This window comes from Ursus americanus, chromosome 7 (genome assembly GCF_024610735.1).
Source record: "Ursus americanus isolate L20-20 chromosome 7, mUrsAme1.1.p, whole genome shotgun sequence".
NCBI lineage: Eukaryota > Metazoa > Chordata > Mammalia > Carnivora > Ursidae > Ursus > Ursus americanus.
This window is the reverse complement of record NC_142133.1, coordinates 15,929,505-15,949,766: the sequence shown is the minus strand read 5'-3', so window position 1 is coordinate 15,949,766 and position 20,262 is coordinate 15,929,505. Positions and strand designations below refer to the sequence as shown.

The 20,262-nt window shown below is 39.1% G+C and overlaps 2 protein-coding genes across 2 annotated transcripts in view; one reads left to right on the top strand and one right to left on the bottom strand.

The window, feature by feature from the left end:
• Positions 1-32: 32 nt before the first annotated feature.
• CRIPT (CXXC repeat containing interactor of PDZ3 domain) lies at positions 33-10,314 on the bottom strand. The gene is made up of 5 exons (XM_045787922.2): positions 10,198-10,314; positions 5,979-6,044; positions 5,183-5,237; positions 1,239-1,342; positions 33-922 (listed from the first exon to the last, which is right to left on the bottom strand). Exons 1-5 carry the CDS (start codon positions 10,211-10,213, stop codon positions 858-860), a joined length of 306 nt encoding a protein of 101 aa, XP_045643878.1. The 5' UTR covers positions 10,214-10,314; the 3' UTR covers positions 33-857.
• Positions 10,315-10,467: 153 nt separating this feature from the next.
• Positions 10,468-20,262, top strand: part of PIGF (phosphatidylinositol glycan anchor biosynthesis class F) — a 35,235-nt gene continuing 25,440 nt past the window's right edge. The window contains exons 1-4 of the mRNA XM_045787919.2: positions 10,468-10,553; positions 12,349-12,597; positions 14,027-14,118; positions 15,793-15,909. Of these exons, the coding sequence (XP_045643875.1) occupies positions 12,370-12,597; positions 14,027-14,118; positions 15,793-15,909 (437 nt within the window). The 5' untranslated portion in view covers positions 10,468-10,553; positions 12,349-12,369. The remainder of the gene's footprint in view (positions 10,554-12,348; positions 12,598-14,026; positions 14,119-15,792; positions 15,910-20,262) is intronic.

Sequence of the window (20,262 nt, the reverse complement as noted above, 5' to 3'; positions counted from 1 at the left end):
TCTGTGTCAGATATAAAAGAAGAGTCAAAATGTTGGCTTTGTTCTATTTATTTTTGGTGGGTGGGGAGGGCAGGTAAAAAAAAAAAGTTTGGTTTTTGCTTCGAGGAGTTTTCCTAAATAGTAACTCATTCATTACACATTCCCATGGATGAACACTGTTTTCTTGGCTTTCATGACAGTTCGAATTCGAGGTAATGTGCATAAAATGTATTTTTCTGAAATTCAGTGTACTGGTTTGGACACACATGGGGTGACCCTTGTGTTCTCAAAAGGTATTGGCACTTTGGCTTCAAGAACAAATAAAAAGTATCATAAATACAACTTGTGATTTGGGCCTGGGCTAATGACTAAGGAACTAACCAGCTACCACGGTATCGGATATTTCAATGCCCTGTGAACCTATAATTAATAAAGAGACTGCCGATTCTAAGAACTATGCACCAACAAGGGAATGAAGTAAGAGTTAGTTATAAGTCTGACGCAAAGTTCAGAGCAAAATATCAATCACTCATCTCCTCACTTTTGTGATATCTATAAATAAAGGAGAGAGTGAGAATAAGAATTACATGAATAATGATAAATAAAAAGCATCCACAGAAATGGGAAAATATTTTTCATTAAATTTGCCACTTACTCTGGTTCAATAAGATGCTTGTGCGGAAAAGAACTAAGGCAGGAAACTAGTTACGTTGTCGTTTAGAACTTTTTAACAGCAAAAAAATGAATACCACTCAACTTCCTCGGTTTTATATTGTCTTAAAATGTGTTATTTTGGAACTTGAACACCTTTGTTATGCCTCGAAAATTCACAGCAAAAAGTAAAATCACGTTGAAAGCCGGAAACGTCATCAATACATCTACACCGATGTTTGCTTGTAGTTTTTGGTATCCAAAACCTTTTTTCCACACATTGCACAGATGCCTAAAACAAACAAACAAAACATGTAAGCCATCAAATCATAATACCAACTAATAATACCAATCAAATACCAAATACCAACAGTTGTCTTTATTTAAGTCAGTCCTGAGGCTTAAAACATAAGTTAACAGCATGAGAAAAGAGAAAAAGAAAGCAAAGACCTGTAACTATGAACAAGTTCTAAGTTTTATCTTGCCTTAGAAAAAAAGAGCACTTGACAAACAGCAGCTATGAAAGGCTACTCCTTTCCTGTGTTATCTAAGTCAGTACCAAGAGTAGGCCTGATATGCACAGAAAACCAGTATCGAAAGAAACTTACCCTTTTTGTAGGCACAGCCCTGACAGTAATGAGAACCCGGTTGGTGCACAGAACTTTTACAAATTCTGCAAGTGGAGAACTTATTCTTTCCATATGGATCGAATCTAGAGTTGTTTTTTTAAAAAGAAAAAAAAAAACGTAAAATAGTATAGAAACATTTAAATGACCTCCCTGAAGCAGCAAATGGGATTAGTCCACGCTCTCCGTTCCCTCTGCCACTCTCCAACCGACAGGCATGGCATGCTTGCAGCTGGCTCCTCTCTCCCCTCGCCTGCACACCCCTGCCCCTTCCATGTGACTTGTATGCTGGTGAAGAGTCAGTTCCTTAATCCCAAACCGTTTCTACGAGTTGTATTTGCCAATCTGTGTGTGTGTGGTACAGTTAAATATTACAGAAACTGATGTAAGGTGGGTGCAAATAGACTGACCAATTCTATTAAAAACTATGAGAATGCTTCAGGATGGCTGGGTCAGTGTGAATCACTGACCCGCCACTGAATTCGGTGAGACAGCTTCAAATAGGGGCAAGACTGCAAGTGGAAGGACTTGGCACTTTGCAAGTCTGTCAGTTCTGGCTCCACTTTAAAGATACCGGAAACGTGCATTCTGGTTATGATTTATGTGAGGAAAATGATGAAGAACTTTTATCGGTAGACTCATACTCAAAAAGCCTGTCTCGGTGCCAAATGACTGATGAATGCATGTGCTGTTATGTGCTGTGACTTACAAGAAGGTATGTGTATGTTTTAATAATTGCCTCCTTTAGCTGACATTTTCCATTAATTAATCCAATCCCTTTGCATAAAAGAGTTTCTACTACATAAAAATGCCACCTCAGAGTCACTGGAGTAGAAAATAATTCCCCCTAAATTGGCCATAACTTTTGTAACAATACTCGTATACCGAATACCAACACTGTCCTAGACCTGTCTTCTCTTGGGGTAGTACAATACAGCAGCTCATTTTCAAAGGTTAATTTCTCCAAACCCAAAAGAATGTCACTTTACTCTGCACAAGGGAAGATAGACACTATTCCTCTTATTAATAAGCTCAATTTGTGTGGATCCTTATGGATGCTTACTTTTGCTTCAAACCATATTTTATCCTAAGATACACATTTTAGTATGTCTGAAATCTTACAATTAATTGGCAGAGCTTTTTCTTTCTTAAAGCAATGATACATCTACATGTTGGTATCTTAGATTCAATGCAATACAACAGTACGCCTTCCAATGTGAGACATTTAGAGTATCCGAAGTAATAGCTACTTATTAATGATATCGGAATGAGGTTGGGAGCATAACGGAACTGGAAGTATCTAAAACTGTACAACGTGGAAAAGTTACAACTTAGTTAATAATAACTGAACGGTCTTAGAAGACATTAATAAGTCAAAGCAATACTTAATGTGACGCTTCACTGAAGATCAAGTCTATTACGCTGTTTTATATCCATTATTTAATAAGTACCATTATGTACTTACGGTAGCCAGGCACTACAGGTAGTAAAAGCTTTATTATTATTATTATTATTATTATTATTATTATTATTATTTTATTTCTAATCCTTGGGATAATGTCATGAAACGTATTGATTCACTCAGCAAATACATAGTGAGTGCCTACTATGTGCCTGTCACTGTTTTACGTACCAAAGATGAACTTGACAGACTAAGCCTCTGCCCTCCTCAAGCTGACATTCTAGTAAGACAACAGGCAAAGGACAGACAGTAAGTAAATGAACAAACATGCTTTTCAGATAGTGATACAGGTTGTAGAGAAAATTCAAACAGGATATTGTGGCAGACATGAGGGGAAGGAGGGAAGACATTAATTTAAATGCTGGAAGACATTAATTCAAATGTCACCCACTCTGAGGAGATGACATTTCAGCTGAGATCCTAGTAACAAGAAGGAGCCATCTTTGTAAGCACTGCGGGACGAGCTCTAGAAGGAAGGCACAGCAAGCACAAACCTCTTCCAATGGGAGTGGGCTTGGTCTATCTGATGCAGGGGTTGGTGCAACAGGAAGTCAGAGAGGTGGGAAGGGCCAGATCATGGAAAACCTTGTAAGAAGGTGGAAGGGGGGTTAGATTATACTCTATGTGAAAAGAAAACCAATGCAGGGTTCTGAGAAAAGCACTTATGTGCCATTTAAAGGACCACTCTGGCTACTATGAGACTGAACCATAAAGAATTACAGAGGAAGCAGAGAGATGGAAAATTATTATGGCATCTAAGTAAGAAATACCAGTGGTTTGGAAGAGAGTAATAGTGAAATGGACAGAAGCAGGTGGATTCGGGTTATATGCTGGTGGCAGAGCTAAAGAACTTGCTGATGAAAGGGAAGTGAGGAAAAGGGAGGGACTGGTGTGGTATTCTAGCTCTTAGACTCGCATGGCTGGACTGCAGTGGTACGATGATGAGACTCTGATTAGGAGACTGCAGGAACAAAAGACTGTTAGGACACCAAATTGGTAAGTCAGATAGGCAGCTGGATATATCTTTGGAGCTCAGAGAAGTAAGGACAGGAGATATAAATCTGGGAGTCATTAACATACAGTTTGAATTTAAAGCCATTGGACTAAAGTCACTTGAGGAGAGATCACACATTTATAAATAGAAAAAAAAGAGCAAGGTCTAGGATTGAGTCCAGAGGCTTGACTGAGAAGGAACAGTGAGTAGGGAGGGAAAAAGAGTATGGTACCCAAGAGCCAAGAGAATAGAAGCTTGCAGAGGCATCAGTTTGGCTCAGTCAGTGAAGCATGTGACTCTTGATCTGTGAGTTCAGGCCCCACATTGAGCGTAGAGCTTACTTTAAAAAAAAGAGAGAACAGAAGGCTGCAAAAATGAGAGTGGTTAAAAGGTTAAGAAAGATAAGACTAGAGAAGTCCATCAGGTATGATCCTGCCGAGAGCAGCTGCAGCGGTTTGGTGGGGCTGATGGCCCGACTGGAGTGGCTGAAGTCATGAATGGAATTACAGACACTGAGAAAGCATCTGAATAAGGTTTTCAAAAACTTTTGCTGTGAAGGGAAGCAAGGAAATGGGGTGGCAGCTGGAAGGGCTCATGGAATTTTTAAGACTGGAAATAATAAAGCATGGTGTCAAAAAGTAGTTTTTAGAGTGGGAAACACTTTTATCTCCATCCTTAGATGAAAAAGTAAAGTTCAGAAAAGTCAAGAAACTGGCTTAATTTCCTTAAGGTCCCAAAGCTAGACAGGAACAGAGTCCAAATTCAAATTTAGGGCTGACTCCAGAGCTTCTGATCTCTCCACATCTCTCTATTACCTCCGATTTGTACGATAATTAAGAACCAGGTAAAATAACCTAGAATAAACCCAAACCAGGCAGTATTATTCTAAAACTAGTCCTATAAAACATACCACAGTGAAGCACCTGAATGAAACTGCAAGTAGTTTTAGGGATAAGAAAGCGTGAGAGACTATGGACTCTGAGAAACAAACTGAGGGCCTCAGAGGGGAGGGGGGTGAGGGAATGGGATAGACTGGCGATGGGTGGTAAGGAGGGCACGTATTGCATGGTGCACTGGGTGTTATACGCAACTAATGAATCATCGAACTTTACATCAGAAACCAGGGATGTACTGTATGGTGACTAACATAATATAATAAAAAAATATTATTAAAAAAAAAAGAAATCATAGTTTTCAAAAGAAAAAAAAAAGAACGAGATAAAATAAAAGTCATGTTTTCTGGTGAATTTATATGTATTAAAAAAATAGCACTAATATCTTCATGTATTGATACACTGAGGAGGAGCAGGATGAAACCAGGTTGTAACAGACGGCTTGGCTTTGCATGCTAGGAACTGCTGAACTCTGTCTCATCGTGACAGAATGACGCGCACCAAATTCACTCCGGTCTGCTTAAGACAAAGACACTGGAAAGTTACATGCCCGCGGACTGGCTGCTCCTATACCTACCTTGCTTTTTTTGAAGTCAAAGCTTTATTTTCATTCAGCTTTCTTCCGCCACTTTCTAAATCAAAATATACATGTATTTTAGCAGGTTATTTCTGCACATTTCACTATAACATATCCATTTAACATTTAACAATTAGTTAAAAAGTTCATTCTTTGGCCTCCTACCAATAGACTAGACTGTATCAAAATTTTTCAAAAATCCCCAGTTAATAGCCAGGTTTTTAAGACACTACTTAAAAAGGAAACATTTATTATGAGGCAATAAAATTGTGGATAGTCATTTCATTTCTCAGACCCAAAAGAGGACTTGAGGGATGGGTCTGCACTTTATCTAGTGTAAAATCTTAAAGCCACTATTGTGGTGCCACAGACCCTGAATACAGTACAAGTATTTCTCTTCCTTCCCTTTGGAAACACCTCAACTGTATATATTGATAGGAAGGTAAAAATGTAAATGTGTAAATGATTTGTTCAAGAATATAAAAGTCAGGTGAAGAGAGGGGGAGTTAAATACAGACTTTAATTAAGTGGAATCAAATCAGTTATTATGATCTACTCATTGGCTGAAAATCATTTAATGATTTTGCTGTCTTTTGCCTGACAGATGAGGAACCCTTAACATGTAACCCAGAGAATTAAATAAAAGAAGATATTAAATTGTTGGGGGATCTGGAATGCTTTAATATTTAAGAGATGAAATACTTTGCACACGAAAGTTTTCTTTTTACAAATAATGTAGAGCTAAAACATTCAGGAAGTACGGGATTCGACTTCTCTTTTCCAAATGGAAAAATACCTGTGGTGTTCCTTGCACCGTCTTTCCATGTGTCTGGAGTGATAACAGTACCAAGTTTCTTTTCACCTGTTATAACGAGATAGTAAAAGTAAGGGGAATTCGGATTTACTATCTAATAAATACACTACACGGCACTTAAAACTCACAGTGGTATCAACCATTGTCTTAAAGTAGGAGCCTTTTCATGCCAGGGTAGGGGCTGTGAACTGAGACTGACGATAATAACTGTGGGCCAGGGGTAACTGACTCTGAGTAAAATCTGTACAGTATGACGGCTGATGATAGGCTTTCCCTGTACATGTATACTTTAAACAAATCTGATCAATCTAAACAAATCTGATACACCTATTTATCCCATAAGTATTTACTAAGCACATATGATATATAAACCACTATACAAAGTTCAGAGAGAAATAAAATGATAAATCAGATAAAGCTCTAGGTATCAAGGAATGTACAACACACTATTTTCTCCTACAGTGGTCCTTAACCTGGGTCTCATGGGTATACCTCAGAAGACAAGTGAACAAGATGAAGTTGTACACCAAACTACTGTATAGCCATTTTTTTCTTGTAAGAGGCCATAGCTTTCATCAGATTTTTCAAAGGGGTCAGAGACCTCTGAAAAAGAACCATTTGAACCAAAATATAAACTAGAAAATAAAAAGCCGTAGACAGCTAAAGTACTAGGAGAAATTCAATGGAGAAAGAAATAGCCTTAGCTGGCGAAATCCAGGAGAGCCTGTGGAGAAGGCAGGAAGAGGGTCTGGATCTGGCAGTGGGATTGTAAAGGAAGAGGAGGAGAGAAGATGAAGGCAAACCAGAGAAAGCACATATCCTGAAGAAAGGCGTGGAAAGCTCAGGGTACACAGGAGCATGCGAAGTAGCTTGCTTTGGCCAAAGAATGAAGGTAAGAGTAACTGAAAAGAAAATTGTAAAGATAAGCTGGGCCCTCATTGTGGAGGGTCATCCTGAATGCCAGGCTCTAAATACAGAAACCTAAAATTATTCTCTGCACATTGAGAATGTATTGAAGGTTTTAAATCCAGGAATCAATAGAGTGCACTTATATTTAGGTTCAATGCAAATATCTGTGATGATTACTCTAAACCATGTCCTGGCATAATGATGAAGGATAGTAAGACAAAATCTTTACCCTTGGGTTCTACTGTCTAGCATTTGGTAGGAATATAATACTTGTTGCATGAATGAAAAGAAAAGGTGACAAAATGCAAGAATGAAAGGTGGAGTCAGGGCCTAACTGAGCATTTTTATATGGAAGAGGAGCTGATTAAAGATTCCAAAGGATATAGAGACAAAGAGGTAGGGAGGGATGGCAACAAGGACATGAGTAGAATTTTCCTTGAAGAAAGGGAGAGAAGTAAATGAGCATGGATGCAGATCTATTTATGGGTATAGTCAAAGAAGCTGAGAACGTTCCCATTTAATTACCTTGCTTTTCTTATACCTATAAGGAGGTATTTGTCAACAGAGGATGAGGTTTCAGTTTAAGGGACTGGAAAGCTTGGAATAGCCTCTAGCAACAAAGGGAAAGGGGACTGACTAAAGATAAGTAAAAAAAATTGACAAATAGTATTAAAGATCTTGGAGATTAGGAATTGTTCACTTTTAGTGGTACCAACTGGTTCACTTGTGCAGTCTTCCCCAGTGGCCTTCACATGCATGCAGGACAGTTTAGGGAGAGAAGAGCCAAAGGCAGGGAGAACACAGTTTGAAGGGAAAGGGGCTGGGAGGGGATCACATTAGTCTAACTTGAGTGATGGGGACCTCAGCTAGGGTATTTGAGAGGTTAGGGAAAATATGAGCTATTGAATGGAAGTAAAAACATGAGGACATGCAAGTGTCTGGATGCAGGTTCACAAAGGGATGAGGGAATGCATGAGAGATAAGGCTTTGTGAATGGGTGACTGGGAGGACTGCCATGCCATTAAATGATGGAAGAGAAGGTACAGGTTTGTGAAGTAGGATGACAAATTCAGGCTTGGCAGTACTAAACTACTACGTGACAACCAGTTAGAGGTTCCCAGTATTGTCTGGAGAAAATTCTTCTATTGGTCTTAGTTCAGAGAGAAGTCGGCTGGAGATGTGGATTAGACATTCACTGGCACGGATATGCTACTTGAAGCCAGATATTTCCAAAACAAAGAGACAAAAGAAGGTCAGATACAGATCCTTGGGACACATCTACTTTAAGGGAGAAGGAGAATAAGAAAACTTTGGAGATTATAATGGTAAGGAAGCACAAGGAGAAGTATATGCAAAGAGAATAGAGACCAAGTTTCAAAATTACAGAGTAGAAAAGACTGAAAGAAAGGTCTTTGCATTAAGAGTCTATTTTTATTTGGGGAATAAGATGCTATAGAAGGTAGAAAGGTATCAGAGCAAAGAAATAATACACAGACTTTCAGAAGTGCAGAGAAGTAAAAAGCAAATGACCTTTTAGGACGCATATCACGTCCCAGAACCAACTATGTGTATTTATTTTAATACCACATTAGATCTTGGGTTCTCAAAACTTTTATGTACCTTAGGAAATTAACTCTCACAATTTGCCCAGTATCCTCAATTTCCCTGAGAAAAAGTATTTATGGTGTAAAGAACATCACACAAAACAAGTTAAACCAGGCAGAATACCGGTCCTTTGAAGTTAAAATATAGAGAATTAACACAGATTAGATAGAAGGCTAAATTTACACGTTTAGGAACTATACTACATAAGAGAGGAGACATCAAGGAAGGTGCATAACCTAAATATATGTCATATTTACTCAAACAGGCAAAACCAAAAAACTTAAGTACCAGATGGAGTAGCGTTAAAGGATGTCAATGTCAAAAAGCTTAATGTACTTTTTGGAGTGATGAAAATACTCTAAAATTGACTGTGGTGATGGTTGCACAACTCTGAATATACTGAAAATAACAGAATGGTACATTTTAAATGGGTGACTTGTACCTATGTCAATTACATTGCAATTATTTTTTAAAAGCTTAATATGAGATAACGACATAAAGCATAGAAAAAATGGAAATATTAGTAAAATGGAGCAGAGTTTAATTCTGAGTGCCACATATTGGGGGTTAGGAAAGAAATAACCAGTTTTTGAGTATACACTAAGGCACTTCTATATCAGGTTTTACCTACATTATCTAATTCTCACAAAACCCATAAATTACGTATTCTTCTCATTCTTCAGATGAGAAAACTGGGGCCAAGAAATATTAGATAACTCGCTCATGGTTATTCTTTCACCGAATGTAAAAACTGTGATTCAAACTCATGGGTGCCTGTGTTCAAAGGTTTATCTACTGTGGGGGGGTAATAAACAAAATGGATTATGTTAACGTTAATCCAGATAAGAGGACCTGAAACCTTGTCTCAGAAGAACCAGAAATGTCTAGCCTGAGGAAAGAGACTTCGGGATATGACAGCTGTTTTAAAGCAAATATTCCGTGACATCAAAAAGTCATATTTTCTAGGAACTTCAAGGGCTTACATTAGAATCACTGATGGCAACTATAGGGAGGAAGGACTTTTCTAAAAGCCAGTGACATCGATACAGAATGCTTTGAAGGTGGTGAGACTTTCTGAACCCTGCCTCAATACCACAGGTATTCATGCACAGAACATTTAGGCCACTGGATAGGCTGCTAACTTAGGGTTGCTAGTTAAAATATAGGATGCCCGGTTAAATTTAAATTTCAAACAATTAATGGTGTTTTAGTACTGTCACGTCCTAAAAGTTATGTCCAAAGCACTTTCAGTAGTAAGGAGCAGCAAGCAAAGACAAGTCTCAAATATTGCATGGGACATAGTTCTCCTAATAAAAAGTATTCATTTTTTTAAAATGTCTGCTAAATCTGGAAACTCTAGATGTTGTACAAGTTACTTTTAAGACCCATTCCAACCTTGAGGGTCTGTGGGGCGAAGGAGCCAGTCAAGAATTGTGTGGGATGAAAACCCGGGTTGGGGGTGGGGGAAGCAAAGGAAATAAACAAATGAGTGCAAAACTGAGACCACTCTGAATGCAAAACGACTATACGGTCGTTGGGGAGGGAAGGAATTTTAATCGTCAAAGGGGTAGAAAGATAAAGACTGTAATCGGAGACCTGTGGCCAAAATAAAAAAGCCAAAGTACCCAAAGAACTCCAGTTAGCTTCACCATCCTACTTCTCCCAAAGATGTGACCCCTTAACTCACATTTTTCGCACACCATCCTTCCCCGACGGTTCCCTTGGCTGCAGAAACAGAAACAGCTTGAAAATATCAACACAACAGCCAGGGAAGGATTCCCCTTCCGGGTTACGACAACCCACTTCCGGCCCCTCCGCCCTCCGCCCCGCCCATCCCACACCTGAAAAGCAGCGGGAGGAATTAAACGCGAGCTGGGAGGCGGGGCTGCTCCCATTGCCCGCCCCTCCGCTTCTGCAATTGGCTGTGCGGTCTTGGGTCTCCGCCCCACAGGCCTGCGCCTGCGCGATGGCTAGGGCGGCGAGTCGTACCTGATGGTGGGAGGTAGTAACCCCCAGCTTCTCTTCCGCTGGCGGGAGAGTTAGGTAAGCCCAGCCGAACCCTCCCGGCACGCGAGCTTCCCGGGGGTGCAAGCAGCTCCCACCAACTGTCCATGTGACCGAGAGCGTCTGTGCCCCCAGCCCTCCCGCGCCCGCCGTCCGTCCGAGCGCCACCCTTCCGGCGTGACCCAGGGGCTGCCCTGATGGACCCGGCCCTCTTTCGGATCCGTCATTCTGTGTGTGGCCTTCCGTTTCTCCTGGTCTCCGCGCCCGCGCTCTTTGATTATGCCTCTCAGCGCGTCCCCCGCTGCTCACACTCTCCCTGGGTGAAGGTTGGGCAGAGTCCCGAGCGACCGAGTTTGGGGTGGGGCTGCAGAGACAGGTCCTGCGATTTCCGCGGAGGCTCCCGTGCGAGCCGCTCAGAAAGGCCTCTCCAGCCTCAGTATCTGCGAACCCGGGTTAGGTCAGACCGCGGAGGCCAGGGCCGTGGCAGCCGGAGGGGCGTCCTCGTGTGCTAGCCGGGGCCCACCGCTGGGCTGCTTTCGCAGGACCCGCCCTCTTTCCTTCGTTCTTTCATTCATTCAGTAAGCATTTGAGTTTGGGTACTGCTCACTGTATTAGATCCAGATCTGCTCATGTCATTTGGGACTCTGAGAGGGGCCCAGAAAAATATCCGAAGAGGTATCTGTTGAGACAGTGTATTCTGGATCCTCCGCCCCGCCCCTCGGCCAGCAGAGGATGGGACCTGCGAGAAACTTTTCCTTTCTCCCTTCTTGCTGTTCATTTTCTTCTAACCGCTAGTGTTTATCTTTATATCGAAGAGGCGAGGCTTTGACGTGGCTTTAGTGCTTGGGAGCTTGGGACTTTAGACATTTCTCCTAACGTGTCTTAGCCTGTTTCCTTATCAGTAGACTATTTGCCTTGGAAAATTATAGAATTCTATCAGGGCCGTTAGGATAAGGCCTGGACTTGACCTTTTTTTCTGTAATACTCACCAGAGTGTTAAATGTGGATTGTTACTTTAATAAGGTCCTACTTAACATTAAGTATTGTACTTAACATTAATATTAACATTACTAAGTAAGTTAATCACAATACACTATGTATTGTGTTAGATAATTTATAAATAAACATATATTATACACGCAGTGTGTATTCTATAGAGACAAAGAGAGAAAGACTTTTTTCTCCTATTTATTCTCTACTTTTGATTGGAACTTAGCGCCTGTAACAAACATTGTCATTTTGGTATTTCTGGAGCATTGGGATCCCTTAGTTTAGCATAATGTTCTTTGAACTTTCTTGATTACAGTGGCCACCATTTGAGTATTCAAGTGTGCACTTGGTGTCACTTGCCATTTGCCAGAAGATGTGAACTACTGTGATGTTAGACAAGGATCCACAATGGTTAAAAAAAAAATGCCAAGAGTTTGGCCAAATGTATTTGGGGAGTTCCTATAATGCATGGGTTATATTTCCAACAAGAGCAAATCATTAGTCTGTGCATGTTGTTTTCACCTCTGTGATTTTGGCAAAAAAGAGAAAGAAAAAGAAAAGTAAATGAATCCCTTAATTGGTCCTAGTACATGACCCTTTGACAGAAACCAGTTACAAATATTTAAGAAATTAGTAAATTTGTCTTTTTTAGGCTCTGAGACCTTCTTGAGCCATATTAATCTACATGTACATTTATACATATGCATCTTCCCATATTCTGAAACTAATACATTATTGTGCATAGAAAATTGACTTGTTCATGCTTAATTTTAGGCTTTGGAGCATTTAGACAATGGAAAAAATCATTATCGATATACTCTTTTCTTAATTTGTTTTTCATTAGATAGCCACTCAAGAAAACACCATGAAAAATACTGATATCAAGAGACTACTGTATACCCATCTTTTATGCATATTTTCAATTATCCTAAGCATCTTCATTCCATCATTCTTCTTGGAGAACTTCTCAATATTGGAAACACACTTGACATGGTTGTGCATCTGTTCTGTTTTTGTAACTGCCGTCAATCTAGTATTATATTTAGTAGTGAAACCAAATGCATCCTCTAAAAGAAGTTCATTGTCATACAAGGTAAGGCTTATTTCTTGATGACTGATTTTTAGATAGAGGTCGTGTTTCTTTTAATGAAAGAATAAAGTATTAGTCAAGTACTCATGGGGTTATTTACACTGAGTAAGGAGAACCTGATTTTTAAAATTTTTTTTTCAGATCAGTAGCCTATTACTGCTGGAAGGCTGCCCACAATTTTCAGTAGGTCCTTGCCACGCATCAGTTGTGGGATTACGTTGTCTTCAGTGGACATTACAGCATTGTGAACCGAGATAGTCATGTTTTAAGTCACCATTAAAGATAAATACATGACGTAGCAGTCATATCTTTAAACTTTATAAGACATTTTAGTTTATTTTCATTTATTTTTTTCAATTTCTAAGAGAAACTTAATGGGTTTTTCAGAAATTACAAAATAAGCCTCTGTGGTAGGTTTGTTTTAAACATGGCCTTCCTCGACTAAACAGTGTTAAAGTTTTCAGGTATCAGAATCTATTTTCTGGAATATTCACTATCGTATAACACTTGACTATTACTTTGAATTAATAAAGTCCTCCCTTAATATTACGCAATACCGTGTGTAGCTGTCTTAGATAACTTAAAACACATTTACTGCCCTACAATTAAAAAACTCCTTGTGTGTGTTATAATTAGATTTTCTTTTTTTTTTTTTTTTTTAAGATTTTTATTTATTTATTCGACAGAGATAGAGACAGCCAGCGAGAGAGGGAACACAGCAGGGGGAGTGGGAGAGGAAGAAGCAGGCTCATAGCAGAGGAGCCTGATGTGGGGCTCGATCCCATAACACCGGGGTCACGCCCTGAGCCGAAGGCAGACGCTTAACCGCTGTGCCACCCAGGCGCCCCTATAATTAGATTTTCTTAAGCTCCAAATCAAGCAGGTCCCACATTGATTTGCAGACATGCAGGTCTTTTCTCATATGCATTATATAATCACATGAATATGATTTGGGGAATTATTTAGTATTGTGCTTTTTTGGTACAATTTTCCTGGGAATTTTGTTTTTAAATGGGAAAAAAAACCTGTAGTCCTTATTTTCTGCAAAGATTTCATGTATCACATAATAAGGACTGTGTGTTTTTTTGGTATCATAGCGTTCTGTTGTTGGTAAATATTTTATAAATACTGGTAAGTAACATAGCTCAATGCATACCGTAGGAACAGAAGTGCGTTTTGATTCTAGTGCCGATTGGGTGGGTGGAATATGGGTGGTGATTTGTGACTTGTAGGCTGTTTTGCGGGGCTGTCTGGAGGACTGTGCGCCTGACTGTGCGCAGGAGATGGACTCTGACTTCAGGCTACCCAAAGTAAAGAGCATTCAGCTGTTGCACACGTAGGAGAATGAGTTGTATTGGCAGGTAAAGTGGAAGCATTTGCTGTCCTCTAGGCATTGTCTCGAGTCTTCAAATCGTTCTCATTTCTTTTTTAGGTAACCAGGTTTTTGAAATGCTGTATCTACTTTCTTATGTCATGTTTCTTCTTTCATGTAATTTTTGTTCTATATGGAGCACCACTCATAGAGTAAGTTTGAAATTTTTACCTTAAGGCAATTATATTGTAAAACGCTTGTTTACTAGACAAAGCACTAATTCTGTTGGTGACGAATGAAAAACCATGGTGTGTTTAATTGCCAGATCACAGAAGGATACTGACATCATTGCCCTTTCTTAGTAATGATATTCTTTTAATATTACTTCGCAATAAGAATAACTTAATTCATTAAATGCTCCTATTACCTAGCCTTCTATTACCCCATTGCATGTGGGAAGTGGGGAAGTAGATGAGAAACTATACCAATAAATGTGTGGCCCTTAGAACCTCTAAGGGAACTTACTATAATGATATATATAAATTGGTTACAATTAGCATATCAGTTGTTAGTAAATATGATTCTGAAGTGCTTGAAAGTTTTTCTTAAGTCAATAGATTCCTGCATTTAATTATTTAATAACCTCGTGTTGATAGTTTAAAGGCAAAATTTAACTCAACGCTTTTTCAAAGCTGACCAGTTTTTAAAAAAACGAAATTCATGAATATTTCTTATATAATGTTCATCATAGATTGGGGAACTTTATTTAGCAGTGATTAATGATCACAGTGAAACAAGTTGTGACACACACGCATAGCTACGTATGTCGTTTTATATATATTTACACATAGTTGTATATATACACACACTAAATGAACAGGTCGTTCTTTTCAAGAGAGGAGAGAACCAGACCTTTGTAATGGGAAATGGTAGTTTCTATTAATCCGTTGTAGAGTGGAGTGAATGTCTTGAGCGGTGGTTCTAAAACCAGAAGCATCAGCATTTTATCAAAAGCAAATTCTCGGGCCTCGGAAACTCTAGCGGTGCAGCCCCCCTGTCTTTAGTTTATCTCATTTTCCAAGTGACTCCAGTATAAACTAGAGTCGAACCAGTGTTTGCAGAAAAAGTTCCAGAGGCTATTCAGGAATAAAGTTAATTATCTAAAAATGGGGTTTCTTGCAGTGGAGAGTCTCCTATGGATCAGAGAGTACTTAACACTTCTGAACTCTGTCATTAAAGCCAGATATGTGGGATGCTTGGGTGGCTCCGTCAGTTGAGTGTCTCTGCCTTTGGCTCAGGTCATGATCCCAGGATTCTGGGATTGAGTCCCACATCGGGCTCCTTGCTCGGCGGGGAGCCTGCTTCTCCCTCTGCCTGCCCTCCCCCTGCTTGTGCACTCGCACTCTCTCTCTGACAAATAAATAAAATCTTTAAAAAAAAAAATGAAGCCAGATATTTGCTAGATTGTTTTTTATAGCTTGTATTTCAGTAGTAACATTTTTTATAGTTATCGTTTTGGTAGGACTCGTGTTACCTTTCAACGAAAATTGTAAGAAAAGGTATTTATTTATTTATTTATTTATTTATTTATTTTTTAAGATTTTATTTATTTATTCGACAGGATAGAGACAGCCAGCGAGAGAGGGAACACAAGCAGGGGGAGTGGGAGAGGAAGAAGCAGACTCATAGTGGAGGAGCCTGATGTGGGGCTCGATCCCATAATGCCGGGGTCACACCCTGAGCCGAAGGCAGACACTTAACCGCTGTGCCACCCAGGCGCCCCAAGAAAAGGTTTTTAGGTTAAATCTATTTATGTAACCAAGATTATGTAGTGTACATGCACCTTTAATGCCTTTAAAAAAACTAATAAGGTTTTTTTTTTCTAGGTTGGTGTTGGAAACATTTTTATTTGCAGTTATTTTGTCTACCTTTACTACTGTACCTTGTTTGTGTTTGTTAGGACCAAACCTCAAAGCATGGCTAAGAGTTTTCAGTAGAAATGGGTAAGTGTTAATTTTAATATTTTAATGATATTTGAAATTTTAAAAAATTAATGTAGAATTTTTCTATTCATGGTAACTTTCTGATTATTCTAGTCTGTTTTTCAAGACTGTGTGGTTGGTTCTCAGGGATGCCTTAAGGGCCCACGGCGGTTGGGGACTGGGAATAGGGAAGGGGTTGAATACGTTAGAGGGAGACTCAAGCGGGTAGAACCATAGGTTCCTCCTTCCGCTTTAGCAAGATCAGCTCTGCTTTTCTTCTGCATGGGAGGGTTCCACTTCGCCTTTGGTTTGGAAAAAGGTTTCCGCTACCAAAAGAAGGCTTTGAAAACCGCTCCTCAGGGATGATTTGTCACTGTGATAGAATTGCTACAGTAATATTGTTTTCATACTATAATGTAGAATTGGGGTCCAAAATCTAAAAATGTTTAGTGTAACAACTGTAACTTCTTGTTTAGCCTCTTTTGTGGTAAGACTTCTGAGAGCAAGTTTTATAGGATTTTATTTCCTTAGTAGCCATATATAAATTCAGCACAGCTAAGTTAAAATTTTAGCTTCTTCGAAGGCATTGGAATGGTTCGTATCAGAAATGGTCAAATTGTAAGTAAGAAAGCCGTGAGGTTATTTGGTGCCCATGATTTTGTCCTATTTATCACCCAGTAGCCAAAATTTCTTGTGTTCTTACTCTGTGCTCCATGCTGTGCAAGCTTTTTGTGGATTCTGAAGTATTAGCCATGGTTCTGTCCCTGAAAAGTTGTATAGTCAAGGGACAAGAATAAAATGAACAAACAATATGAGATTAAAATTGTGTAAATCAGATAGTAAGTGCTATTGGAACCCAGAGGGGTAGGAAACCACTGAAGAATGAGCTGGAACGGGGAATGATCTGTAAAGGATTTGGATCGGGAGTGTGAGATTTGGTGAGAGGAAGGGGAAAGGAAAAGACAGCCGTGTTAGGGTCATGAATGAAGCCATAGAAACTGAAGTGGAAGTGGTGTTTTTGTGATTTGGAAGGGAACAGCCCAAATAATACAGAGAATGCATGCTGGCTAGTAGCTAGGCTCCATAAATTACTGACGTTTTCCTTTTGAAATGAATGTTGTTTCCCTTCAGAACCATCTTCAGGTGTTGATAAGATCTCTAGGAAACAAAAATGTAATCATTGAAAACTCTTTCCCACATTGTTACCATAGTATCCCTAATGGTATTCATTTCTTTCAGCATTTTAGTTTGAAATTTTTAAGCAGTGAAAAACAGTTGAAACATGATAGGTTTGGATCGGTGATTTATCCACCTTTGAACCGTTTCTGACAACGGTATATTTGGGGGAGACGTTGTCATCGGATTCTGCAGTTAGTTCAGCCATAGTATGGCGTATGCATTCCTAGAAATCCCTTCACTATGCAAAACTGGGCACCAAAAAGCACAGAGCTTATGGGGAAGGCAGGATTGAGGCATAACACTCAAAAACTCTGACGATAACACATAAAGATAGGAACTTAATAAAAATGGTGGTACAGTTTTATACATGTTACATAGTTAAGAAATTGATAAATGTTATAATGAATATGGTCCTTTTCCTTGGAAAAAAAAAAAACCCTGAAATTTGCTTTTTGAAAGTAGTGTGGGGAGAGTTGCCACTCGTAAGTTATTACGAAGTGGTAAAGGAGGGTTGTTGGAAATTCGATGGGACGTTAAGGACCAGATATGGAAGGTGTGATTCATACACATGAGGGAAACTAACAGAGCTGGGAGCTGGGGTTGGTTTTGTTTGATTTTGTTTTGTTGTTTTATGTTTCAAATTTTTATGTAGATTCCAGTTAGTTAACATATAGTGTAATATTAGTTTTAGTGATTCATCACTTAACATACAGCACCCGGTGCTCATCGCAGCAAGCGCCCTCCTTAATGCCCATCACCCATTAGCCCATCCCTCCCACCCACCTCCCCTCCAGCAACCCAGGGAGATGGGTTTTTTTAAGTAGTATTGAGATAGAATTCAAATACCATACACTTCGCCTATTTAAAGTGTGCGATTCAGTGGTTTTGGTATATTCACGAGAGTTGTGCAGCCATCATCACAGTCAAGTTTAGAACATTTTCATCACCTCAAAAAAGAAACTCCATACTGTTTAGGTATCACTTCCTTATCCCCTCTCCCCCGGCCCTAAGCAACCACCAATCTCTTTACTGTTCCTATAGATTTGCCTGTTCTGGACATTTCATAAAAACGTTATCATATCAAATACGATCTTTTGTGCTTGGCTTCTTTCACTTACCCATAATAATATTTTCAAGGTTCATCTATGCAGTAGTTCATTCCTTTTTATGGGTGAATAACATTCCATTGTGCGGCTGTACACCCCATCTTGCTTATCTGCTCATCAGCTGATGGACATCTGCTTGTTTCTACTTTTTGCTGTTAATGACTAAAGCAGCTTAGTAAGCTTTTGTATTCAGGTTTTAGTGTGGACACAGTTTTTTTTGGGGGGGGGCGTATATGCCTAGGAGTGGAATTGCTGGGTCTTATGGTAACTTGTTTAATTGTTTGAGGAACTGCCAGACTGTTTTCCAAGGTGGCTGCATCATTTTACATTCTCACAGCAGGGTAGGAAGGCTCCAGTTCTCCTGCATCCTTGCCAACGGTTGTTATTATCTGCCTTTGTGATTGTCACCATCCTAGTGGGTGCGAATTGTTATCTCCTTGTGTTTTTTATTTGCATTTCCCTCTTGGCTAATGATGTCAAGCATCTTTTCATGTGCCTATTAGCAATTATATATTTTCCTTGGAGAAATATCTCTTCAGATCCTTTGGTCATTTTTGAATTGGGTTGTCTTTTTTACTATTAAATTGTAAGAGTTGTTTATGTATTTTATTTTATTTTTTTATTTTTTTTTAAAAGATTTTATTTATTTATTTGACAGAGATAGAGACAGCCAGTGAGAGAGGGAACACAAGCAGGGGAAGTGGGAGAGGAAGAAGCAGGCTCATAGCGGAAGAGCCCGATGTGGGGCTCGATCCCACAACGCCGGGATCACGCCCTGAGCCTAAGGCAGACGCTTAACCGCTGTGCCACCCAGGCGCCCCTGTTTATGTATTTTAAATACAAATCCTTTATTGTGTACATGATTTGCACATTCTTTCTTTCTGTGGGTTGTCTTTTCACTTTCTTCATTGTGTCCTTTGAAGCACAAAAGATTTTAATTTTGATGAAATCTAATTCATCAATTTTTGTCTTTTGTTGCTTGTGCATTTATTAGGGTCATATTTAAGAATCCATTGCCAAATCCAAGGTCATAAAGATTTACTCCTATGTTTTCTTCCAAGAGTTTTATAATTTTAGGTTTTACATTTGGGCCTTTGGTCCATTTTGTATTAGTTTTTGTACATAGTGTAAGGTAAGGGTCTTCCTTCATTCTTTTGCTTGCGGCTCTCCAGTTGTCCCAGCACCTTTTCTTGAAAAGGCTACTTTCCCCCTTTGGGCGATTTTGGCACCCTTGTCAAAAATCAGTCATAAATACATGATCTTTAGTTGTTTTTCCATTGACCTATATGTTTGTCCTTATGTCAATACCCCACTGTTTTGATTATTTGATAGATATTTGGGGGTTGTGCACGTTTGTGTATTCAAACACTGCTTGGTGCCAGTTTTTATGTGTTCACTTAGTGTTTCTCAGATGAAATTGCTCATATTGTTCTCTAATATATCAAATTGGAACAAATTGCATGTTCAAAATAAGCATTATAGCAGAACTGACTATATTTATAAGTTCCAAATATTTTAAAATTGAAAAAAAATCAAATTTCAAAACTCAAGGGAAACAGAGAGATTATCCTTAATTTCTCTTAGTAACTTACCATAAATTTAATATGTATATATTTTCTGATTCTGCTTTAACCCTATTTATACATTTAGCCTGAACTATACCTCGCAGCATGCCTATTATTTTCTGCCGGGTTAAAAAGAGCTTTTTAAAAATTTATTATAGAATTTGACTTTTGAATATTTTGAGATTCGCAGAGTTAACTTGTTGTCACCTTGTTTCTGTACCTATCAGCACTTTATCCCTTCTCAGAAGGATCTATAACAAAATAAAACTAAAAATTATAGGAGGGGGAATACCATTCTCCAGCTAGCGGACTGACAAAGGTCTATAAGTTTCATAATACACCGTGTTAAAGGTTTGGGGAGCAAGTGCCAGTGGGAATATAAATTGGTTCAAGCTCTGTGAAGGGCAGTTCAGTAATATCTATAAAAATTAAAAATACCCATCTTTGACCTAGCAGTTCCACTTCTAGGATTTAATGCACTAGATATATTTTCATACCTACAAAATATTGAATGTGTAAGATTA

Excerpts from the sequence above, each read along its gene's own strand:
- CRIPT (XM_045787922.2), bottom strand. Across the intron at positions 5,238-5,978 it reads CGGTGCAAGGAACACCACAG|AAAGTGGCGGAAGAAAGCTG; the intron begins GTATTTTTCCAT and ends ATTTTGATTTAG. Across the intron at positions 1,343-5,182 it reads TTGACTTCAAAAAAAGCAAG|ATTCGATCCATATGGAAAGA; the intron begins GTAGGTATAGGA and ends AAACAACTCTAG.